General features: G+C 44.1%; 1 protein-coding gene across 6 annotated transcripts in view; it reads left to right on the forward strand.

Annotated features, from left to right (window-relative positions):
* The window catches only part of PACSIN1 (protein kinase C and casein kinase substrate in neurons 1), a 388,443-nt gene extending 378,823 nt beyond the window's left edge, over window positions 1–9,620 (forward strand). For 3 of the 6 annotated variants that reach the window (XM_078644260.1, XM_078644263.1, XM_078644261.1), the window contains exons 9-10: window positions 589–788; window positions 6,808–8,580. In XM_078644260.1, coding sequence (XP_078500386.1) covers window positions 589–788; window positions 6,808–6,917 — 310 coding nt within the window. In that variant the 3' untranslated portion in view covers window positions 6,918–8,580. Of the gene's footprint in view, window positions 1–588; window positions 789–6,807; window positions 9,002–9,124 lie in introns of those variants that run through there. The other 3 variants (XM_078644264.1, XM_078644262.1, XR_013594889.1) reach the window with 2 other exon arrangements.
* The last annotated feature ends 4,144 nt before the right edge of the window (window positions 9,621–13,764 follow it).

Raw genomic sequence — 13,764 nt, forward strand, 5'->3', positions numbered from 1 at the left:
ATAAATGCAATTGCAATATATATGTATGAGACACAAGCTAATGTTAAATTTACCGAAAACGACTTAAACAAGCTGTTTATAGTTTTGCCACTTAGCTATAACTTGCTACCCCATCTTGCACTGCTTATGACCTCACATAATACATCCCTCATGACATGTTAAATGACATAATTGATGACACACTGATCACATTATGGATGTCTGTCCAATCTCATAGAAGCCCCTGCTCTTCCCTCTGACCCCCCTCATTTAGAGGTAATTAAATAACAAAGGAGCAGGCTGGAGGTAAAAGAAGATGCAGGAATGCACTGAATACTAAACTGAGCTGGTCAGCTGGTATATTAGAGTGTGTCAAATAGTCATGAATAATTAAAACATCCTCCAGCATCCCTAGTTTTTCATTACGCATTCATCTTATTCGGCTGATTAGCTCTAGCAAGATTTAATTTCCCAACACTTCCGGAGGGTTATCCCATTTTTCTAGTGTGTTCTTTCTGTTTAGCTTCCCATATTGATCTTCTTTTCCTTCCTTTGCTCCCATTCAGTGTCTTTCCTTTGACAGTGTCTTTGTAACTGTTACCTTCATAGTGTGAGCAGCTATGACCGCAGTCAAGCGTATGCCCAGGAGTGGTCCGATGATGAAGGCAGCAACTCACTCACTACCAGCGAGGCCAACGGCAGTGCCAACCCATTTGAAGACGATTCAGTGGCAGCTGCGAAGGGGTCCCGTGTTCGGGCTCTGTATGACTACGATGGGCAGGAGCAGGATGAGCTGACCTTCAAAGCAGGTACAGTGAAGAGTGTTTGATTCTAGTTAGCCAGATTTAAAAATAGTTTGAGACAAGGCTATGTCAGCAACGCTCATTTCTGTCGTGGGAGTGAGTGATTTTTCCCTTCAGTGGATCATCACTTATAGATGAGGTGACTGTTAGATGGGCAGACAACCATTTTGGAAGTTAAAGCAGAAAGCCTGGCCAAGCCCAATGAGGTTCTAACCTTAAATAGGTTGCATCATGGAAAAGAGTCTCATGGTGCCCGCCTCAGTGATCTGGAGTAGTTTTTGTCTCATTAACCAACCCATCATCACATTGTTCCACAAACCCCTTTCAGTCTAATTATGCTAGTGGCCAACATCTTGGTTGTCTTTACTCCCACATTATATTTTATATAAAAGTTTTCTTGCTGTTTTAACCACCTCCATTGTCTTGTTATCAATCACCTCAGGGGTGTAGATTCCATCTCCTTCTCCTTAACAGTCTCCATCACCAGGACCAATACAGTCCCTGCCACCACAATGATTACTGATTTTACAACCCTAATTTTAGTAACCTCAATCAACTGGCTCATTATCATTTCCATCATTGCCATTGTTAGAATGTCCCTCACCTAAATCTTTATAATCACCATCCCCTAGTCAGACTCTTGTAGTCTTAGTCAACTTGACTGTCATAATCTCTTCACCATTAAAATCACAATCTTGGTATAGTCAGTCATTATAGTTTCCATCACATTGATCAGGATAACCTAAATCATTGTGATAATTTTAAATATTTATTACCTCAATTGTTATAATCTACAATACATCACTTTGTTCATTATAATTGTCATGACCTCAGTTCATTATTATCTCTTATAAAGACAGAGATTATAAAGATTGAAATCACGAAAATTATAATGAACAACCATCCATTCCTTATTATCTTCATTATTATCTCTAACACTTCCCTCTCTATCACCTGTCATTGTAATGGATAATCTAAATGTGCTGAAAGCTGAAACTTGGAAAGGTGACTAAACATCTTGAAACTAGCAAACAAGAAAACTGCCCACTTCCTACCAGTGTCGAAATGTACCAGAAGCCCTCAAGTATAAGAGTGGTCCAGCTGGACTCATGAGCAAGGCAATTGGTCTATTAGATAGAGATGGGCTAAACTATGAAAAGGTGATTGAAGGAAAATAATAGAAGGAAAATAATAATAAATTGTACTGTCATTGGATTCCGCTATGAAAATCAGTTTTTCTAAAGCCCTATGATCAACATGTAGTTGACAACTCAGATAACATTGTAACTGAAACTGAACTCGGACAAGACGGAAGTCCTCATCCTGGGATCTTCGCCCTCCGCCTGGGACGACTCCTGGTGGCCCCCAGCCCTGGGCACCGCACCCAAGCCAACCGACCACGCACGCAACCTGGGCTTCATCCTGGACCCCTCCCTCTCGATGACCAGACAAGTCAACGCCGTCTCCTCATCGTGCTTCAACACCCTGCGTATGCTTCGCAAGATCTTCCGCTGGATCCCGACCGAGACCAGGAAGACTGTCACCCAGGCACTCGTCACCAGCCGACTGGACTACGGAAACGCCCTCTATGCCGGAACCACAGCCAAGCTACAGAAAAGACTCCAGCGCATCCAGAACGCCTCCGCCCGACTCATCCTGGATGTCCCCCGACGCAGCCACATCTCCAGCCACCTGAGGAACCTGCACTGGCTCCCCGTCGACAAGAGGATCACGTTCCGGCTCCTCACCCACGCACACAAGTCTCTCCACGACCTGGGCCCCAAGTACCTCAACGACCGCCTGACCTTCTACACGCCCACCCGCCAGCTACGGTCCACCAGCCTCGCCCTCGCAGCCGTACCACGCGTCCGAAGAGCCACCGCCAGAGGAAGATCCTTCTCTTACCTGGCTGCCAAGACTTGGAACTCCCTCCCCATCCACCTTCGGCTGACCCAGGACCAACTCGCCTTCAGGAAACAACTCAAGACCTGGCTGTTCGAGCAGTAGCATACCCCTTCCCCCAAGCACCTTGAGACCCTCCCGGGTAACTAGTGCGCTATACAAATGGCATGATTGATTGATTGATTGATTGTTGCTCATTCAGTAGACTTCAAATGTGGTTATTGAATGCTAGTAATAACGTATACCATGGAATAATGTTTTTGGTGTGTGATTTACCAAGGTTCTGCAGTTATACTTTCTTTATACTTTCTGCCTTATGGTAAGGCTGGTGAGGATTGTGGAGCCCAATAAATTGAGCTTTACATCCATGTGTGAGTACCAAAGATTTTGATAGACAAATGTGAGTGTGTTTTCCTCATTATTGTTTGTGTTTTGCAAGATGTATTTATTGTTTCTGCAAGCTGTGTTTGCATTCAAAGGGAGTTATGCAAAATTCCAGTTTCTGAGTGCACAAGTTGCCCTGGTAGAGATTAGTATGGGTTGTTGGTTTGAGTTGTAATAGCACACGACACCTTACGGAAGGAATAAGTGTGGGTAAAGGAGACCCATTTCTCTTTGCTTCAGATGCCCCGGACAGGAATCAATGTGATATCTATTATATACTTTGTTTAGATGGCTCTGGGCTGTGTGTGAGAAAAGTGTTTTGATCGTAATTTATTTTTGTGATATTGTACTCTGTGTTTTTGATGGTCCTGGATGTGTAGTGCACACAGAATGTTCCAGTCTTTTGGTACACATCATTCATACATTGATCAGTTACTTTGTCAAATGTTGTGTTTCTTGTTGTAAGGTACAGGGACATGTGAAGTCTTGTATCATGCACTGCTTTATACCCACACACCTGTGTATTAAGAGTCCCGATTGTTACATCCACTGAGTTTCAGCTATGGATGCCTCAAAATGCAGTTCTTAAAATTAACATATCCCTCTCCAAAGCTTCAAGTTATTTTCCACAATCTCATTGTCATCCTTCAAGCTCATCTTGCAGACCCATGATATGTATTTCAGTCACAGACATAGGAGGTCATTTATACTTTGACATGCCGTACACTGGGGTGACAGAAGCACCAGATCCACCACCCCAGCCTGCCTTTTAAATTTAGGCATGCTAGACCAATTGGTGGTCTTTCCTCCCCAGAGTGGCATTCTTCTCCAAGGCAGTAGCCGTTTTGTGTGGGAAAAACAATGACGGTTGGTCCTGTATGTGATTTTAATCAAAAGAAGACTAGCTCATAATTAAGAAAATAAATAAATAAAGAGACTCATGTATGTTTTGTCATGGAGTGAGAACACCTGGTGAGTGTGTTCAGAAAGCCCTCACCCACCAACCTAGTTGGTGGCATGCTTCATCATCGGGCCCCACCCAGTGACACCTAGCGTGTCCCGGGTGTGCTTCGACGCCTGATTACAGCGGAGCAGGTATTTTGCTGAGTGTGCAGTGAAGAGTGTTATGAAAGTGAAATTTTAAAACGGCTAGGCGGGGGTCCCAGTACCCGAGGGTAAATTAGACTTTAATACCTGGGCCTCCGTCAGCGGTTAAAAATAAGGCTGTTGGATGTTAGAGGCGAGTTACGACCTCCCACATCCTATGGGTCAACATGTTTCAGCCAGTGCCTTATATCTATGCTGGCTTTCTTCAGGACCTAAAAATGTGAGTGCAATTAAACTAGTGGGTGTGTGGTACAGACTATGTGTCTACACGCCCTAAGGTGTTTATCTATGTGTGAGAGGGGGATTCCCTTCTCAAGAACACGCTAGTTTTAGCAAGTTTTTGCCTCAAGGTTGAGAGGTGGCAGGGGGTTGGCCAGCATTTCTGGGCAGAGCCTACTCTGAACCTGTAGTGCCTCCTTCGCATACTGCGACTGGTTGGTTGGTTTGCGACTCTCGCTATTAGGAAGGGGCGTCCCTTCCTAATGGCGAGTCTCCATGCAATGTACTTTTGTTTTGGGACAGCGTTTGCGGCTGCAAAACGCTCACAGTATACACCCTGCTTCAAGTAGGTGGTAAACCACTCGAAAACGGGTAGGGGTCCCCACGGGCTGTGTGCAAAATATTGTTTAAGAGAAGGCAGTGGTCCCAGGGACCACTGATGGCCCTTAAAAAATGAAACTGAAAAATTGAATTTTTTATTCTTTATATGCATCCCGTTTTCCTTTGAGGAAAGCAGGCTGCATTAAAAAAAGAAAACTGCTTTATTAAAAGACCAGTCACAGGCCATCATCCCTGTGAATGCTGGCCATTCCTAATGGGGTCGCAAATTGCACATGCCTCATGTATATTAATGAGGCATGCAATTTGCGACCCAATTTGGAATCGTAAACAGTGTCTGAGACACTGTTGTACATTCCATTTTGCAAGTTGCAAATTGCGAGCCAAGATTCGACGCAAATTGCGAGTCACAGAATGGAATGGTCGTGCAACTGGCCCTTTGCTCCTCTTAAGTGATACCTCTCTCCTGGGCTTTATCACTACATTCTTCTCTTCACTCGATTTCATCATTAAGCCTTTTCAATGAATTTCTTCACCCAGTCTCATTCTTCAAGAAATTCACCTCCACTTCTACCATGACATTACATTCTTCAAAACTCATACCATCATTTCCAAAATCAGTTACCACAATCCCAATCTTCACCAACCCTATTACAACCATCATCACCTAATAAAGAATCCCCACCCTTCACTGAAAGCTGACACTTTCCCCACTGAAATCTTCCTCAGCCTACCTCCATTTAACACACTAAAATCTTCATTACAGAGACATCTTTCATTTTAGCACCTACCCCCTCCTACTCAATTGCCAAAACATATGCTACAATCTCCAGTTTCTGTTCTTTACATTCTTCAATGCCAATATCGTTTTCCATTGATGCCAATCTAAGCTCCTCTCAGTTTGCATCAGGTTACTCTCATTCTCCATTACCATAATCTTAATCTTCTTCAAGTCAAGTCTTCAGCTTTTAATTCTCCACCACACCACTCGGTAATTTCTATTACAATCTCAGCACATCACTCTCAATCTCTGCTTGCTCCCATTCCATTTCAGTCTCTTATTACCTCTTTTTTGATTTCTTACAACAGATTTTAGAGATGACAATCACATTTTGTGGCATTGTGGGCTTGCCGCCAATGTCAGCAGAAGTATCCACAATTTATTGGCATCCATCATACATTTAGCTAGATTATTTTCTAAACCCAACCACTAAATGGAAAAATAATGCAAGGTTTGTCCATCTAAATTTGCTGATGCTACAAAACTATTGTTACAGATGAGTTACTGTTTTCCTCTCTATCACTGTGTTTCCTCCACATTAAGCTCATGGCCCAAATCGTCTGATTTATGGTCAATTTCACAGCAGGATCAGCACTGGCTCACTCTCTACACTGGTATCTGTCTCGCGGTGATTGGCAGTTTCTTATTTTTTATGGGGGTGCCTCCCAAACCGCCACTCCCCTTCCCACCCTGGTGATGGACATTTCTCCACCTACAACTGCAGTGCTGTTTCATAAGGTGCTGTAGTGCAAGCAGCAAAATGTCTGTCTGAAAAAATGACGTGGCGCAAAGTCTACATACCAAAATCACATATCCAGCTCCATCAGTTCTCTCTTATTCTTCAAGCTACCCTCCAAAGTCTGCATCCCAGTTTTCAAAGCCTTTATCTAGGTCTCAAGTGCCCCTGTCTGGCTCTTCAAGTTCTCAATAAAGGTCTCCAAAACCTCCATCCTGGTCTCTAGCTAAATCTCTACAATATGTTTCTCAGTCTCTGCTACCTCATCTGAAGACACAAAACTTAGATCTTTGATCTTAAAACCTATTGTATCCACACTACTTCTATCATCAACCTCTTTCTTTAGGAGATTTTGTATCACGTCTATAGAAAACCAGCCAACAGTACAAACTAATTTAAACAAAAATGCAATAGCTATGTCCAGAGTCTCTCTCACCTCTATCACACAAGTATGTGTTTGATGTCAGTCTCCTTCACCACACCCACATCTAGAGCTTTGTGCATGCATTGTAGATCACAGAAAGGTTGATTGAAATGGTTTATTTTTATTTTTGCAGGTGAGGAGCTCACCAAGCTAGGAGAGGAGGATGAACAGGGATGGTGCAAAGGACGTCTAGACAATGGGCAGCTTGGCCTCTATCCAGCCAATTACGTCGAGTCTATCTAACAACGTGGTCTCCTCCATCCACTTTTACTTCCTTCATTAGACAACCTGCTGGTTCCAGTGATTCCTTCATGGACAGAAACCGAAAAATATATCTTCTTTTCTGAGCAACTTTATATTTTCTTAAATCTCCTTAAAGGCAAATGTGTCTTTTTCAGATTTCACTTTCCCTCTTGAAGTAGCTTGGAACAGTGGTATGATGTCTTTCTGTCATGGTTATATGGATTCGGCAGGTCTCCAAACCCAGTGAAAGAGGAGATGTTCTCAGTCGAAGGCTAGATGTTACTGTCTCCAGCTGTGCTGGGGTCTCATTAGGATGATTTGCTTGGATGGTCCCTCGGCTCCACAATGCCCGCAGGATTTGCTCTCATTTTTCGTGCAATGATGGGACAAATGAAGGAGCAGACCCTCCAGGATGCTGAAAACTAGATTCTGTACTGAAGGTAGCCAGGGATAGCTCTAGAATGATGTGACCCAAATATAGGTGCAGATTTAAAATGTGTTCTCATGCAAGTTCAATCTGTGCTGTTCCTCATAGTCTTGGAAGACCCCCCTTAAATGTTCTTGGCGATCATGATCTTTACTCTCCCATCTGCATGGGGTCCCCTGATTAATGTGTTATGGTCACCCTTGGAACCTCATTATGTCCTACAAGTCAGACGCCACTTAATAACTTGATCTCTTGTCTTCCTGGTGAGGCCTGAGCCTGCCTTCAAAACTATTCTTACATTTATTCTCCCCAGAGGTCCTCTATGTTTGCATAAGTCGAGCTGGTGCTTTCGGTTCTGTTGTCCCATGTAATTCTTCTATTTCTTTTGTTTTTCAGTCCTATGTGTCCTTTTTTTCCCTTTCTGTTTTTCACACGATCTCGACTCTCTGCCCCGTGGCGCTCCAATTTCTTCTCTCCTCACTCGAGGTTTCTCAATCTTCTTGTTCCACATCTGTTTGAATTCGCTTATTCCAGGTTGCAATCTATTTCAAGGTTTTAATATCAGCTCCCATGCTACTATGAGGTTCTCTAATATCTGTAATTTGGCACTTCTAAATTCATAATAACCTTTGTACAGACCCTAACCTCCAACCACCAAGGCGCCTACATTCCAGGTGAAAAGGTAAAATGGCACTCTTGAGGATTATGCTGCCAAGTAATCAAACACGTGAGTAACCTGGTCTTATTTATCTCTGTAGGATAGTAGCCTTAGTGTAGGTGCCGTGAGGAATGCCACCTCCCACTTTTGTAGGGGCTTATAGGTTTTAGGCTTAGCTGGTATGGTTCGGAATAGTTTGGTTTCAGTTAGTTAGTCTTGAAGGAGGAGTCAAATCTTGGCTTAGTTGGCCTTGGGATACTCTTGGTTCCCTACATGGTTCCATGGTGATATGGGCCAGTGTACAGGCCGTTTCAGACTTTGGGATGGGCTCCGCGCTCAGCTGAACCACATTGCACAGATCCTGTTCCCCATGTGCTTCCCCAGGTCTCTTTGTTCTCACTGAAGTTTTTTCCTGAGTAGCTCAGAAGGAAACAAATTACCAGATAACCCTTGCCCTCTAAAGCCACGACGGTTTATCAGTGGCCCTGATATTTGTGTGCAGAGCCTGATAGAGCTGGAAAAGTCAACAAGGAGTGTTAATAGATTACATTAAAAGCCTTTCAGCTTCCATTAACAAAGCACATCAAAAGATGTGTTTTCTGGTGCGAGTTAAGGGGTAACGAGAAGGCTGAGAGAGAGTATTGAAACAGGGCGGCGAAGGAGGTGATGTGGAAGAGCAGTGTTAGCATATTGCTTTAGGATGAAATAGAGGGATTATATGTTCAGAATGTAAACTCTGTTACTGATATCTAACAGTAGGTGGCGAACTCCGCTCCGACAGTATAGTTTGCAGAGTTTTGCCAATTCCGCGCTGCGCTGGGAGCGTGAAGTTCGGCAAAAAAACACTGAGTCCACCACGTGGCGGAGTTTGCCCCTGACACCCACCCCTAACCAAGCAACCAAGCCCTGCCCCTGTCCGAGTTCTCCTTACCTGGATCTCAGCGTGGAGTTCTCCATGCCCGGGCTACCTCCCCGGTGTAGGATTATTCTTCTCCTCCAGTCCTGGGCTGTGAAACCCCTTTGCTGCAGGACTCGCAAGGACTGCGCATGCGCGTGCGTGGAGAGTGGAGACCAAGTTAAGTTCTCCACCCTTCATGTGCGCTCTTGCGCAGTTCTCGCGAGTCCTGCAGTGAAGGACAAGTGGAGAGGAAACACCAGGATCACTGACATGGGTGACAGCAGAGATAAGCTGAGGTCTGCGTGCATTGGGTGGAGCGGAGCGGGATTTTACTGAGTTTTTAGGCAACTTCATGGAATTCCGCATAGTGCCACTCCATCAACTCTACCCACCCTTACTGATATCTGAAGATTGATTAGATAGGGACATTGTCAACTAACTACATTTGGAGATTTGCCATTATGATAAAGAGTTACCCCAACCAACCACAACTGAAGTCCACCATTACACTAGTGATATTCCTAAACTACAGAAGCTGGAGATTGACCAGTCTGATCATGCATTCCCCCAAACAAGCTTAGCTGGAGGTTGGACATTTCTATAATGGTGTCACCCTCACAAAATGGCTGACTGGCTGCATTTTCACAAGAGCACAAGATTGAAATTACAGTCAACTACTGCTGGAGATTTACCATGTACTCCAAATAAACAACTCAAAAATGACTAGTTCAGACAATGAAATCCCAATGAAAAACACATGCATATTATTTGTTCCAATGACAATATCTCTAACGCAACAGCATGCTTGAGCCCAATACAGAGTTACAACATCAACTGCATCTAGAGATTCGCTAGTCAGGGAACAAATCTCCCTACCACAGCTGGAAAGCTATCATTCCACTAATCATGGCTGGAGAATCTCAATCTGGATAAAGAAACACACCAGTTCTCCCTAACAAAAGAAACATCTCTTCAAAGTGCATCACCCACCTACTTGATAGGAAGTAAATGGTATCTTATAAACTCTCTTGAATCCTATCCTAGGCATCTCTTCTGTTGTACAGTGCTCCAGTGATGACCAGCTAGGTTCACGCCACACTACAAGTATACCGCTACCTAATTGCATCCACAATTTATCCTCCAGGTTACCATTTCCTCTGACCAACAACATCAGGAAATTTGCCAGTCTGATAAAGAGTTACGCAAGCAAAACGATCTAAAGATTCATCTGTCCATTAATGAATTACTCACATTGAATACAACAGGAAATTCTCCATTCCGATTATGAGATTCCATGACAGACCACTGCTGAAGATTCATTAGTCTGATATGGTGAAACCCAATAGAGCATGATTATCAATATACCAGTCTTAACAAGACCATGGAAGTAAGTGGAAATTTCCATTTTGATGGTGAAGTACTCCAGCAGTTCCAAATTGTGGAACCATCATTCCAAGAATGAGATACCTCAACCAACTACAGCTCCAAATGAGCAAACCTAATTGCAAGATATTCCACCAGCTCCAGCTTCACCTAGTTTCTACCAATGCCTGCTAACCGACCGTGCATGGACCTTCTCCTGGACAATAAACTGACATTTTTAGATGGCCAGTAACATCTGGAGATTGTTCCATTATTTTTAGAAAAATCGCCCTGTCACTGTGGATGATGTATCCACATACTGCTGTTAGCATGAACCCCATCTGTCCCTTTTAGCTGTGAGATCACCTCATAAGCAAATAAGAAACTAGAATAGTCCTTTGGAGGGAATCGGACAATCTCTGCAATAGAGTCGCAGAATTAACGAAACCCAAGCTTCAGACCCTTCTTAAAGACCTGTAGTGCCCATCTAATCCAGGTATTTTATTCTGAGATACTGTGGAGGCCCCTACCAATGTGCCTCAATGCAAGCTGCAGGAGGCCTCAGAACTTCTGATCCGACTCCCTATGTGTGATGGCCCAATGTAAGGCTTCTTTTCCTGCACGCCTCATGGTACTCTGTGGTAATCCATCCGATTGCTCATCACACTGTGAACTTTCCAGTTGGGCTGCAAGGACCTCCAAAATTCATTCTTGCCATGGGGACCCCTGGAAATACCGAAGGTGTCTCCTTGAATCCTTTCCATTTAAATGCCTAGCACAACTGAGGCAGGAGCCGCTGGCAATCACTTCCCCGTGGATCGTCCTTGTGGATATTGCAGATACATTTGTCATCAGTTGTGGCTCACTCTGCTGGGGCCCCTGGCTCTCAGACTGCCTTCTTCTTCTTCTTCATGAGGCGCTGCAGAGCCAGCCAGCAAACATTTTCTCCCTGATGCTCATAAATATATTCTGCTTAGGCCAGTGAGAGTCTAATCATTGCCTCCCGAGTCCCCTGTACGATGTGCTGCAGGGGCCACTGGTCAATCCTGGAACTCCCAAAGGTACTGGGCATGGGGTAGGCACAGGCCTTTACCCCATTGCTACTGTGTGCATCCCATTGGGCCTCGTAACCCTTCTCGCCCCCCTCAAGATTCACAGAAAGGGTCCATTGGAGTCCTTCCTCTCCTGGATAAACTCAAGATTTGCTAGAAGGGCCCTTGATATAGCCCCTCCCCATCCATTGTACCTTACTATCTGCTGCAAGATGTTACTCCATAACCTCTCTGAGATCAGTCAAGAGATGTGCTGGAATGAGCTTGGTGACCTTTCCGCTCTTGTTGGCTTAACGAGCTGCGGGCTTCTCTAGAGATCCTTAGCGTCCCGTTAGCCCTTAGTCTTGTTGCAAGGCACTCTGGGAAACTTTGCTGTATTAAGACTGCTGTAGTCGCACTGATATAGCTTCTGGACATCCAGTGTCCGCTGGACATACTTTCACTTTTGGCGTCTGTCAAGATATGCTGCAGGGAACGATGGCGCTCTTTCCAACACTGAAACCACTCAGGATATACCGTATGATCTTTAAGGACTCTGATGTTCATGGCACACTCACACAGTAGATTGGTTCACCCTCTTAATCTTCTGTGATCACATGCAAGCCCAGACGCTGTCACGTAATCTCTTATTTATGTAGTGTAGAACTCTCCTGCAGGTCCTCACTTCGTTGACATTACCCATTGCATCTCTGAGCCAAGTGCTGCTCCTGCATGGGGAGCGCCCCCGCTTGTCACTCAGCAGATTATGTGGCTAGCCTGTCTCAAACCCCATTTGCCCACCCCTTCCCCTGCAAAACTCGAACAAACCCCCTGGATGCTGCTGTCGTCTACATTGCACCCACTTTGTACATGACTTGTGTATTGTAAAGATCTATATAAAATATAAATATATATAAATATATCTATTGTGATTGTGTAATGGTGCAATAAACACTGAAGTCCTGATATGTCAACAATGCTGGTGTTGGGATGTCTTTCAGTGTCAGTCCTCGAAATGGTGGTGTGTGCATTTGTTTCACACTCTGGTCAAGGTGCTGTTCGCTTGGTGTAGAATACGACTAGAATGCATGTCTCTGTGTCACTCTTGGGTGATCATATGGGTTACGGATCCTTAAATCTCCTTCCTGGAGGGGAGCACAAGCTGGCAACCCTGAATCTTCCACGTGAATCACTCTTTTGTAGATAGGAAAGCTGCCCACCCTAAATATCACTTTTGTGAAAGCACTAGCAAACTTACATGATGTCAGTTTCTGTTCTGCAGGCATAGGTTTCAATGCCATTGGAGGTTCCTGGTCTGAAACCACAGGTTTGTTCAAATGGAAACCATGCCTCAGAGGTGGCTCCAAGGTCATCCGGTGAGACACCACATGTATCCACATGTAGTGTTCAGATGGTTTTCTTTAAAAGTGACATTTTCTCATGTTGTAAAGCTTGCCTTCCTTATGACCATCCTGCAATGTGGACGTGTCGAGTAAATGTGATTTGCTCTTTAAAATCAATGTCTTTGTGTAATGGTTTTGTAGCCCATGCTCAATTTTGCCCTCTGTCCATGTCACAGAGTGCAGTGTTGAGTGCCACGTTCTCTTAGCATGGAGGAGACAGACAGTCCCTTCTGTTTGACTCTTGAATGACAGTTCTCAGGTGACTTTAAGGGATCCTGAAGAGAGGTAAAGTCGCCTACTTCATCCTTAGGACAGCTCTTCACCAGTTCCTATCCCAATTTTAAAAACAGTTTTTGAATAAAATTACAGTGCTTTCTGACTCCCAACACGTGAAAAACATGTAGTCTGTTTTTTAAGTCTTGTTTACAACACATCTGCTTGACCTATTGATACTAATTCTTCAAAATGTACATTGAATTGGCTTTGACTTTGCTCCAGGGATTATTACTCTTGCCTCATGCTAATGGCTATTTGGTTCTTCATTCCGCCTACTGGAGTGCTTGCATTGCATCTCAAAAGTCATCTGATTCATAACAAATTAAATTACTTATCTCATAGATGCATGATCTACAGAAAACAATCATTTTACCCTGCATCAGGCTATTTTTCGACGTTTTAGTTGGAACTCTAAAAGAAGTCAGATGTGTTGGCTTAGTCAAGTGCTGCCAAACGGTGTGCATGAATGGTTAACCACTTCCAGGACCCGGCCCTCAAGAGCCGAAACATGATGTCATATTATTTTATGTTTTGTTATTGGCATTTGTATAATATCCAGTCTGCCATCTGGCATCGCAGGATTGTTGGCTGCATGGAATTCAGTGATCTCTATCTCAGACCAGGTGATCGTTTGTCAAGTAGTTGGCATTATGTTATGGTGTGCTCATGAAGAACCGGACCTTCTTACGGTCCAGCGGCGCAGGGGACGCCTGAAATCCTCGAGTTCACCTGTCCAGGTATACAGAGACACGGAACACTCTATTCGTGAGAAAAGGTAAACATTTATTCGGC

This window comes from Lissotriton helveticus, chromosome 5_1 (assembly GCF_964261635.1).
Source record: "Lissotriton helveticus chromosome 5_1, aLisHel1.1, whole genome shotgun sequence".
Classification (NCBI taxonomy): Eukaryota; Metazoa; Chordata; class Amphibia; order Caudata; family Salamandridae; genus Lissotriton; species Lissotriton helveticus.